Genomic DNA, 24,838 nt, shown 5'->3' with positions numbered 1-24,838 from the left:
CGCAGAGGACACGGGGTGAGGGAGGGGAAGGTGGGTAACTGCAGAGCACAGCGCTACGTTTCTTCTGATCCGTCTTCCCCATCCCTTGCCCCCAATCCTCTCATAGCGCCGGCCGCGGCTTTGCCCCTGCTGGTCCCGGCCCCTCCCCATGGCCGGGTACGGCCGCCTCAGCCCTGGTTGGTAGAGAGTGATGCTGACCTGGCATCAATCCAGAGGATACGTTTCTCCAGATAGTCCACGGTGAGCCCGTTGGGCCAGCCCCCGGAGCCCGTCTCCCGGTGGATGGTACGGCGCCCGGCCCCACTCATGGATGCTGCCTCAATTCGTGGCAGGCTGGCATCCCAGTCTGTCCAAAACAGAATCCTAGGGCGAGAGTGAGAAAGACCGAAGTTGGGGGTGGTAGTACCCCAGGTAAAACGTGGGGGGGGGGCAACAGTTCCAAGACAAGTGTCCCTGGCCAGGCGGAAGAGAACGTCAGGGAACCACAGGGCGAGGGAGGGGTAGGAAGGGACGGACACACTCCTCACCCGTCCCGAGGGTCCAGGGCAATTGCCCTTGGGTGCTCGATGTCACCCGCCAGCAGAGTGGTCCGGAGGGTTCCGTCCAGCTTGGCCACCTCGATCTGGTCCAGGTTGCTCTCCACCCAGTAGATGTTGCCTGCAATCCAGTCCACAGCCAGGCCCTCTGGAGTGGCCAAGCCATACTGAATCACTACCTCAAAGCTGGTCAGGGCTAGGAAGAGAGGGTTGCCAGTGGTTAGAGACTCCGGGGGTGGGGCAGGGCGGAGGTGTAGATCCTAGGGTCCCTCAACGATCCACCCTCACCCTGACACCCCTGCCAAGTCCTCTGACGGGTCCGGCTCCCACGGGTGGTATCCCCGAGGCCCCCACTCTCCTCACCCAGGCCTCTTTCCCACCAGGAGGTGAGTGGAAAGGGGGGGTTCCTGGAGGAGGTGGTGAGGGCACCTACTTCCTGCCTGGGTGCTCTCATGGGCTTAGCTGGGAAAGCAGGTCAGGGAGGGTGGAAGCTTCTGGAAACATGTTTGGACACAGTACGAGGGTGCTGGGACTTGCGAGAAATTACTCCACAGAGTGTCCTGAAGATATTCTATGTTGATACGTCCCACCCGCCTTATTATTTTAGAATCTGTCATGTGGCGAACAGATTGGTCTCCTTAGCTGTTCTGGCGATGGACATCTGAGATGTTTTTAAGTTTCCTTGGTCATCAACAACACAAACTCCTCTAGTAAAACATGCCTTCCTCTTGCCTGTGTTCAGATGCCACCTCCTCAGGGACCCACCTTGACACGTAATTTAAAACTGTCTGTCTGGATCAATGCCGTGTCTGGTGCCCAGGGAACAACAGATACGCGATACTGAGCCTGTAACGGCTCGGACTACCACGAGACAGAGGCTCAGGTAGGTATTCTAGACCCACGTGTACTTCCCTTCTAAGCCTGAAATTCCAGGGTCGGGGAGCCAGTCTCCAGGCCATTCCAAAGGAAGGGTGATCGCCCCATTAATTATCAGGCTTAGCAGCAAATGCCGGCGATAATTATGGGCATCAGGCCCTGAGACCCACAGCAACATCTAACCCAATTAACAGGGGGGTGGGGGATGGGGAGCTGGAGCCTCAGCTCTGGGGCCACCTGGATCTGGGTCTGTGACCCCCGAACGCCCAGGTGCCATCTGTGTGCAATCCTGGCCCCGTTCCCGGACCCAGCCAGTCACCTCCATTGTCCAGCAGCTTCCCACGGTAGATCTTGTCTTCCACCACGTCGGTCCAGTAGAGGGCGCTCTGGCTGAGGTGGAAGTCGAGGGCAATGGTATTGCGCAGGCCGGGCACTAAGACGCTGTAGTCCCCCTTGTGAAGGTCGATGCGCCGGATCTCATGGCGGTTGGAGAAGATGATGAAGGGTTTGAAGGGATCTGGCGGGAGGCATGTGGTCGGGTCAGCGAAGGGGGGACCCTGCTTCTGCGCCACGCGGTCCAGGTCCCTAAGGGTCTCTGTCGGCCGGGCCTTCCGTGTTTGGCCACTTAAGCGCCCCAACCCACTGTAGCTTAGGGGCATGACCGGGACGGCCTGGCTGGCTCACCACACTCCACCACGTCTTACCCAGACTGCGGCAGCTCTCGCCATCGGGCTCCAGGACCCAGCCCTCGTAGCAAGAGCACTTCACGCTGAACTTGTTCTGGTCACACTTCTGGCTGCATTTGAGATGCTTGGCACAGTAGCTCTGGATCTGGCAGGTGTGGTTGTCAGGTCCCAGCTCCATGCCCAGGGGGCAAGAGCACACGATGCCTTCACCAGGAGCCACCGAGCAGTTGTGACTACAGCCACCGTTGTTCAGAGAACACTGGTCTGCGGGGACAGGCAGGGGACAGGTCCAGGGTCAGGATCCGGGAGGAGGCCGGACAAGGCTCTGGGGAGCCTTCAGGTTTCTTGTATCCCATTCCAAGCCCTGGAGCCTACCCACAGCCCCTGCGAGGCCCCTGCTCCGCTGCCCAGGCTCCCCGGGACCAGGATTGGAACAACAGAACCTGACATCGAGGGCCATCACCCCTTCCTCCCCACGCCTCGCTCTCTCTCTCCCTCCGCCATGTTCCTGTACCCTCCTGGGTCGCAGCGGGGAGCTGGGCATTTTGCCTGCTCTCTGGGAGAGTCCTTAGGTCAAGGCCCTTCCTTTGATCTCTCCCGGCTCAGGTGTAATTTGGGGGAGGGTGCAGGGGGAATGCCCTGGAACTTGTAGCCCTGCCACCACCCGGTCAAAAGTTTCTGGGCCGGCCTCAGATGGCGTCACTCTTCCCCTTCACAGAAGCCAGTGTCCTGTCTGCTCTGGGACAGCAAGGTCGCTCTGCTCAGACCTCCACCTCACCCCGTGTGGCCCTCCCTGACCCTGACCCTGACCCTGCAACCTACTCACGCATTCTGCATATTTTGCTCATTTCCAGTTAAAACTCCCAGTTAAATTCCCCTCCGCCAGAAGTCTGCTCAGACCACACCTCCACCCTGTACCTCACCTCCAGCCTGGCCTCCCGATTCAGTGGTCCGACTGAGGGCATCTACTCCAGGTCAGAAGTCCTAAACACTCCCTCCCTGCCAGGCCTTCAGAGTGGTATGACTCTGGACTACTTTTTTTTTTTTTTTTTTTAATATTTATTTATCTTGGGAGTTACGGACGGTGGTGAGCCGCCATGTGGGTGCTGGGAATTGAACCCGGGTCTTCCGGGGGAACAGCATGGACTCCTAACCACTGAGCCATCTCTCCAGCCCCTGGACTACTTTATGCCTCCTCTGCCTCGTCTGGAGACACACCGTTGCTGCCTCACCGGGCCACCTCGTCGAGTAAATGCTGTGGTCGTGGGGCGCCTCACACAGGGCCAAGGCAAGCCCCAGGTCAGGGCAGACGGCCGGGCACACCCGGGATACCGCCCGCCCTGGCCCAGACGCCTCTCCCCACGGCCGACCCCAGGAGCTCACCGCAGAGCTCGCCCTCGTCAGAACCGTCTCCGCAGTCGTCCTTGCCGTCACACAGCTTGTCGGGGGGCAGGCAGACGGAGGTGTTGTTGGCACAGGGGTGGGAGGGCGGCCTGCAGGCCAGGGCCTCACAGTTCTCCTCGTCCGAGTTATCTTCGCAGTCGCTGTCACCGTCGCATACCCACGCTTTGCTGATGCACCGAGCTGGGGGATGGGACGGGGGCAGCACTTAGGAGCCAGGCCCGGGAACTGGGACTCTCTGGGCCCTGCCCAGACCCCCGTGGGCTGGTCTAACAGGGTCATCGCTGAGGTGCTTTGGAGCCCACGATGAGCCCATGAAGCCTTTTCTGTCATATTCTCACGGGTGACTAAGATGGCAGGAACCCCCAGGAGGCGCTGACGCGCGCGATTCTGGCCCAGGGTCCTTCACGCAGACTCTGGCCCTGCCCTCCCCACAACACTATGCCACGGCCAAGTTTTCAAGATGGCTTCCTCCTACCCACGCCGCCCCCCCCCCCCCCCCACGTCTGAGGCCCCCCTGGCCCTCTTTTCACCTGAGTCCTTGCAGCCAAACTTGACATTTGGGTCACAAACGTGGGTCACCCCTTCACAGCTCTTCTCGTCGCTGGAGTCCATGCAGTCGGTGTCTCCGTCACAGCGCCACCGCAGGGGGATGCACAGCCCGTCCAGCCGGCACTGGAACTCATCCGTATGGCAGCCACCAGGAGGTCTTGTGGCTGGAGGAGACGGGGCATGTGGGGGTTGTTGGAGGGGTGGACATCAGGAGGGAGGGGCACTGTGGCTCAGACCTTTCCCACCACCTCTGCCTAGTCTGGAAGCCGAGCTGAGGAGGCCTGGAGCATTCCGTGAGCCTGCAGATAGCCCAGAAGCCCTCACCCTCTCAGGAGACTCAGTTGTCACACCTTCAAGGGCCCCAGTGGTCATCTTATCTAATGCTGAGCATTTTGTCAGAACAAAGCTCAAATGCATCCAACCTAATGCGTTCCTCTCCTTGACTCCCCACTCACTGGGTGCCAGGGATGTTCCAGGCACCATCCCAGGAGCTGGCAGAGACTAAGATGAAGTTCCCACCCCTACATAACTTAGAGTCTGGTGGAGGAGGCAGATCAAGGCTCTGACTTCGAGCAAGGACACACGCTGTGGAGACAAGCCCAGGAAGGGTGCCAGCCTCGTGGGGTGACACTTCAGACAAGAGGTCAACAGGCCCCTGAGCAGAAATCGTGTTTTGAGCAGGGACAGGAATTAAGTGAGGGTGAGCCACTAAGATAACTGCACACCTAGCAAAGGAAAAGCCAGTGGGAAGCCGCTGAGATGGGCCAATAGAGTCCGAGTCGGGAGGGAAGGGGTAGGAGGCAGAGCATGGGTCAGAGGTGGGTGGGTGAGGGGGTCAGAGGTGGGTGGGTGAGGGGGTCAGAGGTGGGTGGGTGAGAGGCCCACAGGTCTCCGCAGTTTTTTCCCAGGTGTGCAGAGAACTGGCGTAGCCTGGGGGCAGGGTTGGGGCACAAGCTCACTGGTCCATCCGACCCTGTAAGGCCGGCAGCGGAGCGGAAGTGCCACCCAAGTGTGAACACTGGCCAGGTACCGGGCTGGGTCTTGCGCTCTGGTAGGGTGTCCTCTGCTCCACCCTCCCTGCCTCGACAGGCCTGGTAAGCGCTTCTCAGGTCTCAACTCTCACCAGCGGCCTACGGTCTGACTCCCCTTCCCTGAGGGGCCTGCAGTTCAGCGCAATCTAATTTCCTTCTGGAGTTGTCTTCACAACATGTCGCCAACATTGTACCGTCTCCCAAAGCTCCCCGCTGCCTCCCAGGTCAAGCCTCGCCTGACTCTCGCATGCTATTGGAAGCCCGCCGCTTCCGGAGTAGCCCCAGTCCCTTGTCAAAGCAGGAGGCTTCTCTCGTCCCACTGCCTGCCTGGCCAGCCCGCACCTCTGGAAGTGCTCAGTTTCTCCTCTCGCCTTCACCTCAGAGTCCCCAAGCCGCCCTCCGCCCCCAGAGGAAGTCTCACACCTATAGTCTAACCACCAGCCTCCTGAGGGGTCCTAGGCCATGCCAGCTCAGAACAACAGGCTAACTATGGCTGCCGATCAGGTCTCTGATCCCACACACCAGGCCCCACCCATCCCATCCATCTCCACCGATTGCCTGCCGGGGAAGTCCAGGCAGAGGAAGACATCCATCCAGGTCTTCCCAGCTTGCTGCTTCACACAGCCTGTAGGGATTCCTTCCTAGACCCCCAAGTCCCTTTTAGAGACGATCCTGAAGACTGAGTTACTGTTTCCTGATCCTCCCGTGACCCTCTTGGTTCTGTCTCTCAGCTGGATGCACAGCGGGTGGTCCGTGGCACCCAGTATTCACAATTCTAACTCTGAGGCAGAGACTGTAGCAGGTGGGCCAGGGGTGGCCACGTAAGGCTTGAGGAAAGGTCAGTTGTCACGAGTTGAACTACAATCCTTACAAGGATGCCGAACCACCCACCACACCTGCCAAGGCCGCCTGGTTTGGCAATAGTGTCTTTGCCGATTGAAATCACTGGGGTCATAAAGCCTAATTAACAGTGTTCACGTCTCTATAAAAAGAAAAATGCAGACCCAGGGTCGGACCCACTCAGGGTCGGGGAAGGCGGAGCTAGGGTAAAGAATCTAGCCCAAAGGAAGGCCAAAGGTTTCCGGAGCAGCAGGGACGTACGTGCTTTCCTTCATGGGCCGGGGAGGAGCCAGCCCCGAGGACAAAACTGTCCTCTTCAGGACTGTGTGGCAATGAGTGAGCTTCTGTTAAGTCCCTCAGTTTGTGGCAATGTGCTACAGAAACCTTAGGACACTAATATGCCTGCGTTAAAGTAGTGTCAATTTCACAGGGGATAAAAAGGCATTTCGGACTTTTCCAAAAGCCAGAACAATCGTCGATCTGCAGTCTTTTAGGGTAGCCATGGTCCAGAGCTAAGAAACCAACACCCCCAGAATGGGCCTGTCCCTCCAGGAACCTCAGCCTCCCCCCACAAGAGGCCTCTCCTGGGCACTGGGTGGGTGCCTTCCTCGCTCCTTCCAATCCTCTGTACTCTTCTTTCTTTTCGAGACAGGGCCTCACTCCACAGCCCAGACCTTGTATCGTGAGATGGATCCTCCTGCCTCAGCCTCTCGTGTGGTGGGATTATCGGTTAGAGCCACCACGCCTGGTTAAATGTCCCGTCCACCCAATGCTCTACCAGACACATCCCTGTGCTGGGCTTCTGTGCCTACCTCACCAACCCCCACCCCCACCCCTCACCCCCCACCCCACCCCGCTATCAGGGCCGCCCACCCTTACCCCACATTGTAAGGGAAACTCAGAGGCCCGCAGAGATGAAGTAACTCGCCCAAGGCCACTCAGATAACAAGTTGCAGATCTGCAAACCTAAGGCCACCCGACCGCCTGCCAGGCCCTCGATCTTAACAGCGTGTGGCAATGACCTGCCAGCAATCTCTTCTTTTTCCCCACCATGAGACCGGAGCCTCCTCAAGGACAAGAGGCAAGCCTCAGGGACCTCAGGGTGGGAGTGGCGGGCGGATAGGCGGATGGATGGACGGGCGGACGGGCCGAGTGCCGTCCAGGTGGCTCACCCTGGTTGGTGCAGTTGGCGTGGGTCTCGTCGCTGAAGTCCCCACAGTCATTGTCCCCGTCGCAGGTCCAGTGCTCGGGGATGCACCGTCCGCTGTTGCACTTGAACTGGGTGCTGGAGCAGGAGTGACTGCAGCCGGCCTCGTCGCTGTTATCCCCACAGTCGTTGTCTGGGGCGGGGGTGGGGAGGGGGAGGGGGAGAGAGTCGGAAGATCCGGTCAGCGGGACCCCCTTTTCTGTGACCCCGGCTCGGCCCACCCCGCCCCGCGTTCCCACCCACAGCCCACCCCACCCCACCCCACGACCCCACGGAGAAAACGACCAACGGAAAAGTCACAGAAACAAAACTGCATAGACCGCAGCATGCACCATGGCCCACGGGGTGGGGGAGGGCAGGGGGGGCTCCAGGAGGACCCCGCCCCTGAGTCTCAGAAAGCTGAGGGTGGGGACAGGAACCTCTCCCGTCTGGGGGGGGGGCTAGGTAGAGAGAGGTTCCTCTGGTCTGGGAGAGGAAGGCAGGCCTCGGTGGGACCTGGCTGGCTGGCAAGGCCTGAGTCTGGACGTAGACCCTGGCCCTGGGTGCTGACTCCCGGGAGTTCGCCTGTAGCTGAGGTTAGGGAATTCTGAGGTCGGTGTCTGGGTGAACATCCTGCCTCCTGAGCTCTGGAGTGACTTCCTCTCGCACTGGCAGGACTGAGGAGACTGAGGCTGGCCGGTCCTCAGGAGTGTGCTCCCCCTCCTGCTTCCCTGTGACTGGATTGGCTTTTCCTGCCCCCACCCCATCTCCTGCTGCTCTCTCTCCTATGAATTGGCCCGTGTGTCCTCTCTGCCACCTCGACCCTGTGATTTCCACGCCTGCCTCTGCTGCTTCTGTGTGTGTGTGTGTGTGTGTGTGTGTGTGTGTGTGTGTGTGCGTGTGTGTGTGTGCGCGTGCGTGCGGCAGCTCTGGGCCGGGAAGCCTAGGGGACCGGGGAAACTGAGGCCAGCGGGGGTTCTGGGGTGATGGTGCATGTGCTTCTATGCACTGACCGGCAGGCTCAGGACAGGTCTTTTCGTCAGAGCCGTCCCCACAATCCTTCTCTGAAACACAGAAACCGCCGGGACGACCATTGGCACTTGACACACAGCAAGGGAGGAGGGTATCGCGGCACTGACCCAACCCGTCCTCACTCCTGAGCCAGGGCTGGAGCCCCCAGGACGGCCCATCACCACAGCACACCACGCCACGCCACGCCACGCCACGCCACGCCACGTCACACCAGACCACACCACGCCACGCCACGCCACACCACACCAGACAGGACAGCGCCCGGGACAGCACACACAACAATCACTTGCACGTATGACTACGCACAGCCTCTGTGACTCAGGGCTGACATCACCTGGTCCGCGGCTGACCTCCAGGTGTGTGCTTCCAAGCCTGAAGCCCAGAGCCTGGGGCATGCGGTAAGGACCCCGGGAGACAGGGATGTAGGGAGAAGGGGACGGGCACTGGGCTCCTGGTTTCCTCCTCTAATCCTACTCAGCAATCCTCAGCCCCTTGAGTCCTGCCAGAGGGCTGGGCAGCTCTGCCCAGGCGAGGCAGGAAGGACGCAAGGTAGAGAGAACCTTCCCTCCGCCCACCTTGGTGCCCCTGTGGAATTTCTGGCTCCCCCTCTTTTCTCTTAGCCAGTCCCTCAGGGGTTCAGTGTCCTGCAGAAAACCCCAGCTTGAGTCTAAGATCTCGCCCTTCTCCATCTGGGGCCTGGCGGTGGCTCCTGGCTTTCCTAGGAGCTGCAGGGAGGAGGAGGAGGAGGAGGAGGAGGAGGAGGAGGAGGAGGAGGAGGAGGAGGAGGAGGAGGAGGAGGAGGAGGTCAACTCTTACCATTGTCACACCGCCAGTTGATGTTGATACATCTGCCATTGTTGCAGGTAAACTGAGTCAGGGGGAAGCAGGTGGGATAGGCTGTGGGGAGAAGGAACAATTGAGTCGGGCCCTCAAAGTCACACAGAGTCGGGCCCTCAAAGTCTCACGCTGAGCAGGCGGTGAAGGGGGGCCCTCCCTTACATGAGGGGTGAGAGGTTCACCAGGACACTGCTCATTCACCCCTGCTAGGCACCAACGCCAGCACTGAGCGCCCCCCCTCGCCCCCCCAAATCAGCGCTGCGATGGAGGTGCTATTATTAGATCCCTGCTGTAGACAAAACTCACCGAGGCCACAGAGATAACGTACACAAGCTTCTCCAGCCCGCCCCGCCCCCCCACCCATGAGCCACCCCTCCCCGGGCCAGCCCGGCTTCCCTGCTGTCCCTCTTACCACAGGAGGCTGACTCATCGGAACGGTCCCCACAGTCATCGTCCAGGTCACAGGTCCAAGAGATGGGGATGCAGCGGCCGCTAGCGCAGGAGAACTGGTTGGGTGGGCAGGTGCGAGCTGGGGGGGGGCGGGGGGGGGCAGGTGTAAGTATTCATCATCCAGTCCCCTCTTCCTGTCCTTCCCTCCCCCATCACCTTCTGCTCCCATGCCCGTTCCGTTTGAGGTGTTCTTTTCTGGTGTCCTCAACCACACCCGTGCCTGACTCCATCTCCCAAGGGGTCTCTGGGATCTTTGGGAAAAGGCTCCACCCCCATTTCACCTCATCTCCATCTAGAGTTGTACCCGCTTCCCCGTAAACCCAGCTCCGTTGGTCTGTCCATCCTGGCAGGGAACGGCAGACCCCACCGCCTGCCCAGGGTCCCTCCCCTCTGCTCTGAGCATACAGGCTCTTTTCTTTCCCTCCCTAGGCTTCCCTGGCTTCCCCAGGCCTGGCTCCCCGTCTGCGGTGCCCCGATCCCTTCCATACCTGAGCAGGTGGCATTGGACTCATCCTCGCTGTTCCCACAGTCGTTATCTCCGTCGCAGAGCCAGCGGTTGGGGATACACCGGTTGTTCTCACACTTGAATCGGTCCGAGGGGCAGGTGTGTTGGTCTGGGGAGGGCGGACAGATCAGGGGGTCAGTGAGGGGGTCGGGTCGGGTCTCCAGGTCTCGGTCCTCCTCGGGCACAGGCGCTCTGCCTGGCCACCCGGGGTGGGAGGGGGGTGACTCACGGCACAGCGCGGGGGCCTCGTCGCTGTTGTCCAAGCAGTCATTGTCCCCGTCACACTTCCAGCGCTCCTGGATGCAGCGGCTGTTGGCGCAGGCAAACTCGCCCGGCTGGCACTGGGGTGGAGGCACGTAGGATGGATTCGCTGTGGGCACCACAGGAGGGGAGGGGAGGTTAGACCCGGGCCACGGTGCGGAGACGCCTGTACGTCTCTTTTGATTTATTGTTTTCGGTAATACACAGAGTCATCTTTTTTCCCCCTAGTACATCATTCTCCACGAGCAAATCATTGGGTTAGAAGCGGTAACTCTTTCTCAGGCACACGGCAATTTCTGTATCTCCCTGAAGTCTGAGAGCGGAACAGCTTCCAGAAGAGCCCATTACTACACGTCAGAGGTTTGTGTGGTCCACTGCTGACTTCCTGAAACGCCCGCAGGACTCATCTCAGGGGCGCCCCCAAGGTCCCATCCTGGATTTTCTCGTTCACAAATCCATCAGCTCCACCGCAGGAGTGAAGACAAGCCCCAGACCTCTGCGTGCTCCGCCGATCCGTCCCCAACGGGGATACCTCGCCATCACATCCGCCTCAGCGTCGTCTAAGCAGGCCTTTGCCTGTGCCGCTGGTGACCTGGAGCCCAGACTGCGGGGTCCGCTGCCCTGAGCTCTGCACTCCTTTCTCTCCACATTTCTAAAACTTCTCCAGGGTCCCATGGGTGGCCAGTTCTCTCTCCTCTACTCCATGGACCACTGGGCCTGGAAGTTGGTGTGTGCACTCTTTGCTCCATACGGTGCTTCTTCCCCTGCCTTCCCAGAAGTCAGTGCTGATCTGTCCCACTCCCTGGCAGGTCACTTTCTCTCCAACCATTCCTGCCTCCATTTTTGTTTGTTTTTTGTTTTTCGAGACAGGGTTTCTCTGTGTACCTTTGGAGCCTGTCCTGGATCTCGCTCTGTAGACCAGGCTGGCCTCGAACTCACAGAGCTCTGCCTGCCTCTGCCTCCTGAGTGCTGGGATTAAAGGCGTGCACCACCACCGCCCGGCCCTGCCTCCATTCTTAATGATGACCATGTCCAAAGACAATTCTGATACCCTGGTCCCTCTCAGTTCCGCGGTCTCCGCCAATGTGCTCAACCTCTGCTGACCCCTTTTCCTTTTTCCTTTCTTTTCATTTCATTTTGTTTTTGAGAGAAGATCTCACTACATAGTCCTGACTGGCTTGGAACTCTCTGTAGATCAGGCTGGTCTCGAACTCACAGAGATCCGCCTGGCTCTGCCTCCCAAGTGCTGGGATTAAAGGCGTGCGCCACCACCGCCCGGCTACCGACCCCCTTTTCACTCCTGGCTCCGTGATAAGAAAATGATTCCAACTATGGGAAAGGGTAGGTAGGTGAGAAATGCAGACGGTTTTTAAGAAATGGGGTCTGGGGGTCAGGCTTTCAGGACTGATTGTCCGTGCTAATCAGGCCTCAGTTTCTTCATTTGTAAATGGGAATAATAAAAATGCCATCCCCAAAGCGATGTTTCAGGGAGTACGTAAGTTACTCCATGGGAAATGCTCAAAACACGTAGTCTATGCTCAGTGAATGTTGGCTGTGATTATAAACTGAGAACAAACAAACAAAACTGAAAACAACCTCATACTGTAGAGACTGCTCTCTCAACAGTGGAGAAATGGTTGCGTAAATGACAGGACATTTAGCAGAAGGTACAGTGTGGCCATTAAAAATGCTGCTTATGTATATCCATGACACACTGCAAGGGACAGAAGCAGGACTCCTGCTACATGGAAGAGAATGTGCAGAGAAATGTTTGGGAGGACGCCCCCTAAAATGACATCTAGGACGGGGTGATCTGTGCATTCTTCTTTATATTTTTCTATACTGTACGTTTACTCATTTTTACAATGAGCAGCCACTTTTTTTTTTTAATCTCAATTGTGTGTGTGATACTAAGAATTGGACCTACGGCCTTACCTCATGATCGACATCCCTAGACCCTACTTGTACGGAGAAAAACAAGGTTCTTCATGAACTCTGGGACTGAATTTTATTCCAACGTGAGGAGTCGAGGCTATAGCCCGGTGGTGGAGTATGATTATCTGGTACATATGTGGCATCAGATTGACCCATGGCTCTTTTAATAAAGGTAACAGAGAGAACGCTGAGACTGATAGGAGTTGAAAGAGGCAGATGTGTGCAGAGGCGGACAGGGTGACTATGTATAAAACAGAACTACCAACCTGTGTGACTTACAACAATATAGTGGTGGTCACTGTTTTCCTAATTCCCTCTTTTAAATTTGTTTTTGAGATAGGGTCTCCACGCTGGCCTGGATCTTGCAATCCTCCTGCCTCAGCTCTCCAGAGGTGGGATTATAGGTATGTATACCTTACCTGGCTAATTTACAGTATTTTGCTGGTTTCCTTTTTGCTTTTTTTTTTTTTTTTTAAGACAGGGTCTCACTATGTAGCCCTGGAACTCACTCCATAGACCAGGCCGGCCTCGAACTCACAGAGGTCCGCATGCCTCTGCCTCCCGAGTGCTGGGATGAAAGGAATAACCACCATACCCAGCCTACAGTATTTTGAACGACTGCTATTTTACTCTGATAACAGTAATTAAAGTTAAAAGGCGTTCAGAAGAGTTTCCTCCTCACACGGCTGTCTCATTCCTCATTCATTAGCCCTGATCTTCGAGCTCTTTCCATCCCCACCCCCAGCCTGCCTTCGGGCCGCCCCAAAGCCTTCCCTTGCTTCCTGTCAGCCCCCCACACGGCCACTCTTTCAGACTGAGACCTGAGCACTCCCTGGCCTTCTACGTGGCAATCCCCTGCTGGAGCAGACCCCCCCCCGCCCCCCCCCCCCGCCAGGCCCCTCATACCCAAGCAGGTGACACCGTCCGCATCCAGCACCTGGTCCTCAGCACAGGCACACTGGCGGCTCCCCGGGGTGGCCAGGCACAGGCTGCTGCAGCCTCCGTTATTCACCCGGCACTTGTTGGTGCCCACTGCAGGAGAGGGGAACACAGGGGTGAGGGAACAGAGTTAGGGAAGGATGGAAGAGGGGGTCAGCAGGGGAAGATCATGTTGAAAGAGAACACAGACATGGGACAAGAAGTGAATGAGGAACAGAGTCGGGGAGGACTTCTCAGAAGCCTCAGAGATCGGAGCCCAGGGCCCATCCCACCCACCCAGGGTGCCCTGCCAGCACCAAGGAGTACCTTGCTGCTGCTGGGCATCATACATTCGGATCTCGAAGATGGGAGGTCGCTCACTGCGGAGAAGGGTCACGGTGGGGGGCGTGCCTGCCGCACCCCGTTCCAAGCGGTAGACACTGCCACTCCGGTACTCGGTCCAAAAGAGGTAGTTGCCATGGTGACACAGGCCGAAGGCATGATTCAGTTCGGGACCTTCGTACACAATCTAGGAAGAGGGGGGGGGTGTTTCTGAGGAGGTGGGGGTAAATAGAGGTGTCTGAGGGGTGCTTAGGGGCCCCGGTAATGCGGACTCCTTCAGGTGACCCAGAAAGACTGTCCATACTGTCTTCTCATCAGGCCATTCATACTCCTTTATGGATGGCTCCCAAACACACACACACACACACACAAACGCGCCAGTATTCAGCCATTCATTTTTCCATCCAATAAACATTTATTGGGATCTATTTTTTTTTGTTTGTTCGTTTGTTTTTTGAGACAGGGTTTCTCTGTGTAGCCCTGGCTGGCCTGGAACTCACTCTGTAGCCCAGGCTGGCCTTGAACTCACAGAGATCTGCCTGCCTCTGCCTCCCGAGTGCTGGGATTAAAGGCATGCGCCACCACCACCACCTGGCAAACCTTTATTGGGATCTATTAAGGGCCACTCTGTGATGGGTACTAAGAACAAATTTGCCCTTGAGTACCCATCGCCTCCTGGAGAGCGTATGTGGGTGATCTGGGGGAAGAGGGACCAGGAGGAGCTGGGTAGATTCCCGGGAAGCAAAGGCTCAGTAGTAGAGGTCTTACAGAGTGTGCCAGGAATCACAAACTGTCTGTCTAGTGTTGCTTGTTCCAAGAGTGTTGGGACGTGGAGAGCAGGCGGAGACACGAGACCACAGAGGTGGCCAGTAGCTGCACTGTGAAGGACCTGACATACCAGAGTTTGGTCCACAGACCTAAACACCAACACAACTCCTTACAGCACAAAACCCCGCAAAAGAACAGACATGCACACACTGCTGTCCCTAGGCACCTCACCCTTCGGTGCAGGACTACACCAAGTGTGTTGTGCACAGATGTGCAAGAACAGAGGTGCACACACAGCTGTGACCGTGAGCAGTCAGATGCAGAGAGCCCGGCTCAGACAAGCAAGACGACACACACGATACACAGACACACGGGTCTGCACATCTACAGAGCCATGGGTAAACAGCTAAGAGGCACGCACGCACGCAGGCCTGGACACACAGACGTCCGCGTTCTCGGGGAGTCTCCCGCATAGACACAGGGCTCAGCAATGCACACACGCCTGCCCACCTTGCGGTCTGTGCCATTGAGCAGGACGGTCTCGATGCGGTCATAGAAGGCGTCGACCCAGTAGAGGCGCCCAGCTGGGATATCCAGGCTTAGCCCATTGGGCCAAAGCACTGTCTTGGAGGTGACAAAGATATCGCGGTGTGAGCCGTCCATCCAGGCCCTCTCCAGCCGCCCTCGCCGGCTGTCCTTGGGGTCCTCCTCCCAGTCTGTCCAGTACATCCACCTGTGGGCAGTGGCTGGTCAGCACCACACGGTCGCCCTTGTCCTCAGCAGCCTCTGGCAGAGACTGAGGCTCCCCACCCCTCGGGAGCGCACATCCCGCCAGAAACAGGTAGCTCAGGAAGGTTGTGTGAGGAAAGTGATAAAATCAGAAGGAAAGTGAAAAGCAGGGATGGGGGTGGAGAGGAGCCAGCCGGGCAGCAAGGAGGGGCGAAGACAGGGTGAGGGACGGCTTCTCCGAGACTCGATGCTGACAAGAAGAACTCAGTTGGCTGTGTTATCTGGCGTTCTACACAGCACACAATGGGGAGAGAGCTACCGGCTATGTATGGGGAGATGTGGGCCAAAAAGGCACCGGGCAGGTCCAAAGGCTGGCGCGGCCCAGGGCCGGAGGGAACCGGAAGGGAGCTCTGTACTAGAGAGCCAGAAGCAGACGTCCGGGTATGTGTCATGGTTTATGATGGACAGGCCCCCTGCTTTGCTGGTTCCCTCCCCCAGTTCTGAGATGAGCACGCTCCCCCAACCCAAGGCCTGGCAGGGCAGACTTACCCATTGAGTGGATCTACCACAATGGCCCTGGGGTGCGTCATCTTGCCCTCGATCAGAGTCTTCCTAGTCTGGGCAGCCTTCTCCAGCCTGGCCACGCTAATGGTCTTCTTGGGGCCGTCATCGGTCCAATACAGATTGTCTCCCATCCAGTCCACAGCTACGCCCTCCACGTTGTGAATGCCTGGGGTGGGGGTGGGGTGGAGAGGGCGATGGTTGGTGATCCTCAGAGCACGCAGGAGGCAGGGAGAGACCAGGAAGCCCCCGGTGCCCCCAATGGTGGGCAGCCGATTGGGGAGAGACCCTCTAGGTTGTCACATCTGTGTTGAGCCATTCTCTGAGAACATCACGGGGCAGCCAGGGGACTCTGCAGTGGATGTGGGCCCTCAAATGAGGGCCCGTCTGGACCTGTGCTTAGGTGGACAGCCGAGGCAATACGGACGGGCCACTTGAACAAGTGTGACGCCAGGTCCTAGGCCGAAAAGCCCTGAGCTCACAAAATGAATAAATTAGGAAGTAACTTTTCCCTTAGCCAAAGGCTTCATCTCAAGTATCCCCTAAATAGCAGCTCCCCTGGCAAAGGGAACCCCAACCTTTTCCTGACTAGGAGTTACTTCTGATTTCCACACAGTCTTATGATTGCTGACTGCTGAAGTTCTCTGAGTTGCATGGAGGGGTGGGGTGCAAGGCGCAGGGTAGGGACCGGCCTCAGCCAGATTGACTGATTAGGGAACCAGATCCCAGGGCCCCGAAGCACAGAGCTGAGGCAAAACACACGCAGCCCAGAAGCCTCCATGGGGATGGCTCTGATGATACTCCACAGTGGCCCCTGCCAAAGTAGGTCAGAGGGAGAGACTGGATGGAATTAACAGGGCACGGTTTTCTCAGGCCACACAAAGGTGCAGGTCCCCGCGGCCGTGAGCTGCAGCTGCACACACTGTGTGTGTACACTTGGGGCTGTGCCCCATCTGATCTGCCAGGGCCCAGCTCCGACTCAGGGCCTCAGGCCTCTCCTGGCTGCAGGCGGCAGACGGCCCCAGGGCCGTGGCAGAGAGCCAGTGGCAGAGAGACCCTAAGTTTTCCCAAGGGCTGGCCAAGGCAGCCCACACTGCCTAACCCATCCATCCTCCTGATTCTTTTTGGCTCAGCCAAGAAAGAGGTCACACAGAGGTCAACCTGTCTCTCCCCTCATCTCCATGCCAACCAGCCCAGCCAGCCAGTCGGCAGAGGACTCTTCATGCTGTGAGGGAGATGTCTGCGCCTCTGATGTCTTCTTGTTCCGGGCGCCACGGGCCTCAGGAGTGCCACCCACCCACCTCCCACCCCTAAGGCCCTTACCATCCTTCAGGATGGTCTCCCGCTCGGTGCCATCAATTTTCTGGCGGCCAATGAGGTAGCTGGTGGTGTCGGCAAAGTAGATGAAGCCAGTCTCCGCGTGGAAGTCCAGAGCCCGCGGATTCATAAGGTTCTCAATGGGGATCATGTGCTCATCCGGGACCTTGGCCCCCATGTCCATGCCTCGGATGATGCCTGGCCGGCCTTTGCCATACACGAGGAACAGCTCATGTTCAGGCTCTAGGGCAAGCATAACAGGCACAGAATTACACACACGCACACGCACACACACGCACACACGCATGCACGCACACGTGCGCACACACACACACACACACACGCACACATGCACACACGCATGCACACACACGCACACGCACACACACGCACACGCACACATGCACGCACGCACGCACGGGTCACCACCCCACTTGGGAGTCTGGGTCTGAGCAGCCGCAGTGCGTTGGCTGGGCTGAGTCAGGAGAGATGGAGCAGACGGAGCTCTGAGTCAGTCAGAAAGAACACGGGATAACATGTTCAACTCTAGTCCCAAGGCTCCCGTGCCCGGGGGGTTTGACATGTGAGAGGGGAAGTCGGAGAAGGGAAGCTGGTCCCTTTAACTTCCACCCCTCGGTAGTGAAATTCGGGACCTAAGAGGAACACTTTCAAAATAGGTTGGAATCTGGTCACTTTCCACTTCCTCCGCGGCCATCCTAGCCTAAACCACATCACTCTGACCCAGGCCTCGGAAATAGCCGCCTGGCTTCTTCCCTGCTGCCCAGCCTCTGCCCAGCACCGAGTAAGCTTACACAGTGTGAACCCAATCACCCCTTTCTGTCCACGGCGACCATGGGCTTCTCATCGCTTCACTCACACCCTTCGGCCCCCCCAGGTCTGCTCGGCACCCCGCACCCTGCCGCGGCCTCAGGGCCTTTGCCCTGCGCTCCTCCAGAAACGCTCTTCTCTCTCGTGAGCCATGTGGCTGGCTACCTCACTTCATCCACAGAGAGAGCTTGGCTTCGATACCACATCCCCAGAGAGGCCCTCGCACACCCTTCACTGCCAGAACAGCGTCAAACACCCAGTGTGTGTTTGCTGGATATCGGTGGAATGAAGGAAGGGGCGGTAGAGACCGCGCTGCTCTTGGATGTGGGTTCCTTACATCTCTGCCCTTGGCTTCTCTGCATCTCCACAGAGGCCGCGGGCTGTGGGGGCACATCTGAGGCCCGCCTGCCCAACCCTCCCGGTTACTCACTCTTGCAGGACTTCCCGTCACTTCCCAGGCTGAAGCCGGACCGGCACCTGCAGGTCCTCGCCTTGTGGCTGTTGGCCAGCAGACAGATGTCGGAGCAGCCGCCTGGCTTCCCATACTGGTCATTCTCACAGGCATGACTCCGCACTGGGGTGGGGGGGCGCAGAGTGGAGAGCTGTCAGCACCCCGAGACTCTGCTCAGGCCATCCGAGCGGGCCTTCGCTCTGGTCCCATTTTAGAATTTGGAAGCCACAGGACTAAGATTCCACTGCCCTGCTATAACTCAGCCTCAGGCACAAGGGAACTGGGGGGTGTGGAGGGGTAGGGGTATCCGTGGGAACAGAAGCCAGGCTTGGGAGCTTGGGGTCGGGGGCCCAGAAGCACTCTCGCTATGAAGACAATGAAGAACTGTGGCCCTGAGCTTGGAGTCCCGTCGGGGTGAAGCCCACTTGGGAGGGGTCCCTGAACCCGCGTACCTCGGGGCTGACGTCTCTGGTGGTAGATATGCAGGGCGCCACCCTTGTCCACCCGGGTGACCACCTGGTACTCAGTGCTGTTGAAGCGGTTCACGCGGATCACACTGGTCTTCTGCTGGGTGTTGGCATTGTCCGAGTTGGTGGCGTACAGGTAGTTCTCGAACACAGTCAAGCCATACAGGTGCTCGATCTGGGGCGGCAGGCATGGGTGGTCAACGAGACGAAGGGGATGTTTGCTATGCCCAACAGGCAGGCTGTGGCTTCCACCCAAACTCCGGCATCTGCTCTCCCAAGTTCACCTTCCCGTTGTATTTAACTCAGTGCTAAACTCTTGATTCCTCTATTCTGGAAAATTTGTTTGTCAAGCTTCTACTCATCCTTCACAAAGTACCTCTCTAAAGAACTTCTGGAGCTTTCTAAGAGACGTTATCCCCACCCCACCCCATGGTCTGCCTCTATGGTGACGCTGCTATCCAACATCTGGTGTGCCGATCGGTGAACCATTCCTCCCACTGAGGGCAGGAAAAACGTCCCTCACAGAATCAAGCTCCTGGTAGATGCTCTGACGGTCTTCAGCCGAGTCAGAATCGGGCCCTAAACCCTGCCCACAGAGAACTGTGTACAGTGCCGCTCGACGCAGCTTTTTGGGGGGACCGAGTACACACTCGTGTCCCAAGGAAGCCTCCAGCGGCCAGCTGCTTCAATTCACCCAAGATCAGGGGTTTGCTGGTCTGTGAGGCTTTCAAGGTTAAAACCAGAAGAGTTCCGGGCAAAGCCAGGGTCGGCTGCTCGGGCAAGTGACTCCAGGGTGGATGTTCCACCACCGGGCGGCAAGACCTCCTGGCCGGGATCAAGTGCTGGCTGCCCAGCTGTGTGACCTCTGGCAAATTACCAAACATCCTTGCGCCTCGCTTTTGTCAACTGCCTGCTCATCCCCCAGGGGCTATTTTAAGTCTCAAGTAAGGAAAAGGAAGTAAAAGGTGGCCTTTAAGTGACTGTTCCCATCAGAATGGAGACTATAATCCCCCCAATCCTCTGACACATTCCTGGTGGCTCCGCTCCCGCCAGAAGACACGTGTTGACTGTCCACACTTACCAGGAGCCCTAGAGGTCAATTCCCCTGACTCCCCCCCTCACCAGAAGACCCTGGCTAATCGTTTCCCCCAACAACGCTCCCTCACCAGGATGCCTTGGATGATGGTCTGGCGGCCCTTGCCCTCATAGTCTACCACTTCGATATAGTCGAGGTAGGCATCCGCCCAGTAGACCAGGCGGCTGACCAGGTCCAGGGTGATGCCGTGCGGGAACACAATCTTGCTATCGACCAGCTTGGTGCGGTTCTGCCCATCCATGTCGCAACGCTCCACCTTTGGGATCTGCCCATAGTCGGTGAAGAATACCTTCCTGTGGGCGCACAAGTGTTAAACAGGGGGTGCGGGCACCGGGACCCCCCTCTCCAGAATCAGAACCCTGGCTTTCACTCTCACCCCATGGCAGGGTCCAGGGCAATGCCTTTGGGATTGTAGAGCTCCAGGTCCAGCAGGGTGACACAGGTGTCCCCATTTCGGTTGCAGACAAAGATCCTATCGTCAATGTCATCCACAAAGTAGAAGTTTCCTGTCAGCCAGTCGATAGCCATCTGTTCCACGTCTGGAGAATGAATGAGAGAGCTCTGTGGGCCAGGCCCTCCCACAGGTACCCGGCCCTCCTGTGAGCTCGTCTCTGGGGCCTACTCCTCCCCCAGACAGCCGCAGTCACCTTCCCCTGAGTGCCTGTGGGTGTCACCGGCAGTCACAGTCCTGATACGCCTGGTGTTCCCAAGTATCTGGTCTCATCTCCGAATACAAGTCTCTGAATATACTCAACCCCCAACCCCACCCTGGGCTGAGGGTTGCCATAAGCAGGGGGATTAGGTAAACACTGGCTGACTGACAGGCTATTCCAATTCTAATCCAGCCTTCAACAGGAAAGAGCTGTCCTGGAGTGCCAAAAGACGGGAGGAGAGGCCTGGCCGCTCACCCCAATATTTTCTTTTTAATTTGCTTTTACTTGAGATAAGAGCACTGTAACTAACTGAAATAGCACCTATCTTTGGTTTGGGCCAGACTTATATTCACTTTACACGGTAAGTCTAATCATTTCATACTAACAAGAAGTACTGGCTGGAAGCTGGACATGTTTCGTAAGCTTTAAAAAAAACAAAACTGGAAAGCAGAATGTTCATAAATGATCTCAGCTTGGAGAAAAATACTTCCAAAATATTAAGTCCTTACAGCAGGGCACAAGGTTGGGGGCACAAGGTTGGGACTCAGTAACAGGAGTCAAACTTCCCCTCACACCCCCATTTCTGCAAGGTTCTTATTGCTGAATCCCCTCATATCCCGGGGGAGCACAGAAGAACAGGAAATGCGGGGCAGAGTCCTGGGGGGAAGGTGAAGGAAGGACCCTGGAGATAAACCTAGAGAGGAGCTTCCGAACGGTGAGCAGCGGCTGCCATGGTCACTGTGAGCCGTGGAGGGCTGGAGATGGGACGAGGACAATTGCTGGCTTCCTTCCCAACACAACCCTGGCTTCCATGCCCCCCACGGACCCCGTTCAGACACCCTCAGAACTGGGAAGTTCCTAAGGCAGAGATTTGTTTTTTTATCTGCCCCGATTTCGATGACGACAGGTCAAGACACCTTTTGGCAACCTGCCTTGGGTTGAAGCTTATCCCACACTATCCACAATCCCCTGCCTCGCAGCTACAGGTATATAACCATGGGCTTCCGCTCAAGTCCTCCCCTCCCCCCCCCGCCCCTCCCCGAGGGATCCAGGGGCTGTTTCTTAATAGTGGGAGGGGGTAAAGGGAACGTGGTATCCAGGGAAGTTGGCTGTCTGGTCACTGACTCACAGTCACAGGACTGAGGCCGGAGGGAGGGGGAAGAGAAAGCAGTCAGTAGAGGCACTCATAAACGGTTTCCTCCTCAGGCCCCCCTCTGGTAACCCCACCCTGAGACGCGTGGAGAAAGAAAGAGGTCACAGGAATGAGGTTATTATCCCGGCAAATGCCAACACATTCCCAAACCTAGGTACGCTGCCCTCTGGGCTCCCAAGACTACCCCATCTTGGGGAGCAGGGCCAAGGAGCACTGAGGAGGACAAGGCCAGAGAGGAAGAAAGCTCAGTGTAAGAGTTACAGGCGACCAGGCTGCCCCACGCACGGTTACCACAGAGAAACCAGATTAAAATGCAACCGCTGGGCCACCTCCAAAGGAAACTCAAATCCCAGAGCGGGGACCTTTCTGCGGCCCCACGCAGCCAGCCGGACGACTGAGAATCCACAGGGCTGTGTGCCCTTTCCTCGGTGGGCACTGCGGGGGTCTGGGGGGCCGCTGGCATGTATGCAAAATTCATCAGTCAAATCTTGTTTTCCCAGCACCAGCTGGCACAGATGGCCTCCCCTCCAACTTCCTCAGGCTTCCTGAGTCACTGCCCAGCCCTAGGACTGGCAACACACTGGACCCGCTCCCCCCCCCATCCACCCTTGGCAAGAAGGGAAGAGAAGAACCCTGCAGAGATGTGATGCCCTGCTCCCAGCTGCAGGTCCACAGTCCGTCCAGGCCTCGAGATGGGGTGACCTGCCTGGGTGAGGAGCCCCTCTCCTGGCTTGCATGCCCTCCCACTTCTGGGAAAGAAGGGTAGCCATGCCTGCGCTCATATATTTACCCTTGGCTGGGTTTCCCTCACCTCCCCAAAGGCCAAGCAGGGTCCCGTTCAGCAGCAGGCCGGTGAGGAGTTGGCAAGAAATGACGTCCCCGGCCAGCCTGGCCTCCTCTTGGTATTTTTGCAGCTGGAGATTATTAGTCGTAAGCAAACTCCTTTGTTATACAACCCCCACCCACCACCACCACACTTTTTTCCTCTCTCCTAAAGTTCAGATTCCTCTGCCTCTCCCCATCCCCATCAGCCACAGGCCACGACTCCAAAGCTGCGCAGAGAGGAGGTCATATTCCTCACTGTCCATGAGCAGTCTCTGGGGTACTAGCCTTGGTCCTACAGCTTGGGGTTCAGGTGGAGCCCTGGGCTTGGGTCTACAGGAGCCGAATATTCCTGCTCCGTAAACCTAGATGGCATGGTGACATGCATTTGTATGTAATCCCAGCACTTAAGAGGAGGGGGAGGGGGAGGGGGAGGAAGGAGGGTCAGGAGTTTAAGGCTAGCCTTGGCTACATAGTGAGTTCCAAGCCCAGGGGTGACATGAGACTGTCTCAAAAAACCAACCAGGGGCTGAAGAGATGGCTGGATGCTTAAATAAAAACACTTGCCACTCTTCCAGGGAACCTGGGTGTGGGTCCCAACACCTACATGAGGTGGTTCACAACCGCCTATACCTCCAGCTCCAGGGCATCTGCACACACATGATGCACATAAATTCATTTATACAGATATATAAATTAAAAAAATGAACAAATAGGGGCTGGAGAGATGGCTCGGAGGTTAAGAGCACTGGCTGCTCTTCCAGAGGTCCTGAGTTCAATTCCCAGCACCCACATGGTGGCTCACAACCATCCGTAATGAGATCTGGTGCCCTCTTCTGACCTGCAAGCATATATGCAGGCAGAACACTGTGTACATAATAAATAAATCTTAAAAAAAAAATGAACAAATAAATCTAAAATAGCCAAAAAACAACCCCCCCCCAAAAAAAACCCACAGCCACTCAACCTAACTAAACCAAACCAAAACAATAATATAGGAGCAACAACAACAAAAACCCCTGAAGGGTAGAAGTTGTCTTTTGCCTTCACCGGGCTGACCTGCCCAAGCGCGACCTCCCGCCCTCCAGGGCTCTGACCTCGGGCTCCGATGAAGGAGGAGGTATCTGGTGCTGAGGGGGGAGTTTGGGGGTGGTCTAGGGGAGGGAGCTAGGACTTGAGGAGGGTGAATGAGTCAAGAAAGGAAGACCACAGCCCGATTGCGTCATCGAAAAGGACTTTCAGTTCCAGGCCCTAGAATAGACCTGGCTGGGTGTCTAAAAGTGCTGAGCGCCTCTGCAGCCCCAGCGCCCAGGGCTCAGCACATCCAACTCCAGTTTCTCTCAACTTCTCCATCATCCACATTGCTCAAGAGGTATTTCTTAAGTTGTGGCCCCTTTCCCAGAACCATGACCCCCAGCAGACCCCAAGACGACCCTAGCTTCAGTTACATGATTTCTGTAAAATAAGGAGATCTGGGTGCAGGAAGGAGGGCCTTAAATCTTAAGAAAAACTCCAGGCACACCCATACACCCGAGGATTACAGAACATGCACCAAGTCCCGTGATGATGAGAGACCCCTATTACTCGGGTTCTGGTCCTTCTTCTAACTTGTTCCACCTTACTTCCGCTCTGCTCTGCCCTGGGTTCTGCTGGGCTCCGAACACCTCCCAACTGGAACTATGGGCACTTGTTTTCTCATCAGTAAAATGGGATGGTACATTCAGGGCATGAAGCACATGACACTACACACACACACACACACACACACACACACACACACACACACACACACACACTACTCCAACCAAGCCACCCTCTTCCCTAACCCAACCTTTCCACCACCTCCACCAGCCTACGGCCTCCTGACTAAAGGTGGGTAGCAGGATGGGGGGGGCGGGCATGTGTGCGACAACCACTGTTCTTATTCCACGTCCGCTCTGAGGAGAGACCTTCCCCACAGAGGGGACCTACCCTGACTGGAAGCAGCTCTCGCTACACGGAGGAACTTCTGTATAGGAAGAAGCTCCCCCCTACACAGAGGAGCTCTCTGTGCTGGAAGGAATTTAACCCTACTACAAGTGTCTGTCCCTGTCACAGGCTTCAGTGACCCCAGGAACTCCATCGTGACTCCCACCGGACTGCAGATGAAGGGAGGGCAGGCCCTGTCTTTACATTTCCTCCCCGGTGTCAGAAACACAGGTATCGATTGGCTTAACAAATATTTACTGAATACAGAGTCCTTCCTCTGCCCTCCTGGAGCCAGAACATCCTTCCCCTTCCCCTTCTGGCCTCGGAATACCCCAGGACATTGGCAGAGCACAGTTCGAAATCCCACTCAGGGATCAGGCCAGTGAGGCGGGGCTGGCAGGTCTGATTAAAGAACATGGCCTCGGCGTTCCTGTTTGCTACCAAACCCTGGCTTCAGCTCTGGCCTGCTCCACCAGCAAGTCCAGAGCTTACCCGGAACTTATCCCGGGGCACCCTTCCGACCACCCCTGCTTGGACATCCAGCCAGGAGCCCGTGGACGAAATGCCTGGATTCTGCCCTGCCTGACTTAGGGTCTCTGCGTGATTGAGAAATTCTCACTGGGCTCTGAAATGTCTG

At 57.1% G+C, this 24,838-nt stretch overlaps 1 protein-coding gene and 1 long non-coding RNA gene across 2 annotated transcripts in view; one reads left to right on the top strand and one right to left on the bottom strand.

The window, feature by feature from the left end:
* The window catches only part of Lrp1 (LDL receptor related protein 1), an 84,198-nt gene that overhangs the window by 36,902 nt on the left and 22,458 nt on the right, over positions 1-24,838 (bottom strand). The window contains exons 7-26 of the mRNA XM_076554084.1: positions 19,982-20,144; positions 19,676-19,898; positions 18,495-18,684; positions 18,022-18,165; positions 16,770-17,006; positions 15,435-15,615; positions 14,667-14,889; positions 13,374-13,575; positions 13,035-13,160; positions 10,162-10,302; positions 9,916-10,041; positions 9,390-9,506; positions 8,957-9,037; positions 7,095-7,262; positions 4,033-4,215; positions 3,482-3,682; positions 2,117-2,362; positions 1,732-1,929; positions 528-732; positions 199-363 (exon numbers count right to left, since the gene is read on the bottom strand). Of these exons, the coding sequence (XP_076410199.1) occupies positions 199-363; positions 528-732; positions 1,732-1,929; positions 2,117-2,362; positions 3,482-3,682; positions 4,033-4,215; positions 7,095-7,262; positions 8,957-9,037; positions 9,390-9,506; positions 9,916-10,041; positions 10,162-10,302; positions 13,035-13,160; positions 13,374-13,575; positions 14,667-14,889; positions 15,435-15,615; positions 16,770-17,006; positions 18,022-18,165; positions 18,495-18,684; positions 19,676-19,898; positions 19,982-20,144 (3,520 nt within the window). The remainder of the gene's footprint in view (positions 1-198; positions 364-527; positions 733-1,731; positions 1,930-2,116; positions 2,363-3,481; positions 3,683-4,032; positions 4,216-7,094; positions 7,263-8,956; positions 9,038-9,389; positions 9,507-9,915; positions 10,042-10,161; positions 10,303-13,034; positions 13,161-13,373; positions 13,576-14,666; positions 14,890-15,434; positions 15,616-16,769; positions 17,007-18,021; positions 18,166-18,494; positions 18,685-19,675; positions 19,899-19,981; positions 20,145-24,838) is intronic.
* Positions 21,912-24,829, top strand: LOC121823811 (uncharacterized). The gene is made up of 3 exons (XR_006065462.2): positions 21,912-22,121; positions 22,233-22,341; positions 24,331-24,829. It is a non-coding gene; the product is annotated as an uncharacterized LOC121823811 (long non-coding RNA).

This window comes from Peromyscus maniculatus, chromosome 18 (assembly GCF_049852395.1).
Source record: "Peromyscus maniculatus bairdii isolate BWxNUB_F1_BW_parent chromosome 18, HU_Pman_BW_mat_3.1, whole genome shotgun sequence".
In the NCBI taxonomy this organism is placed as follows: domain Eukaryota; kingdom Metazoa; phylum Chordata; class Mammalia; order Rodentia; family Cricetidae; genus Peromyscus; species Peromyscus maniculatus.
The sequence above is the reverse complement of the archived record's forward strand: the minus strand, read 5'-3'. Positions and strand labels throughout refer to the sequence as shown.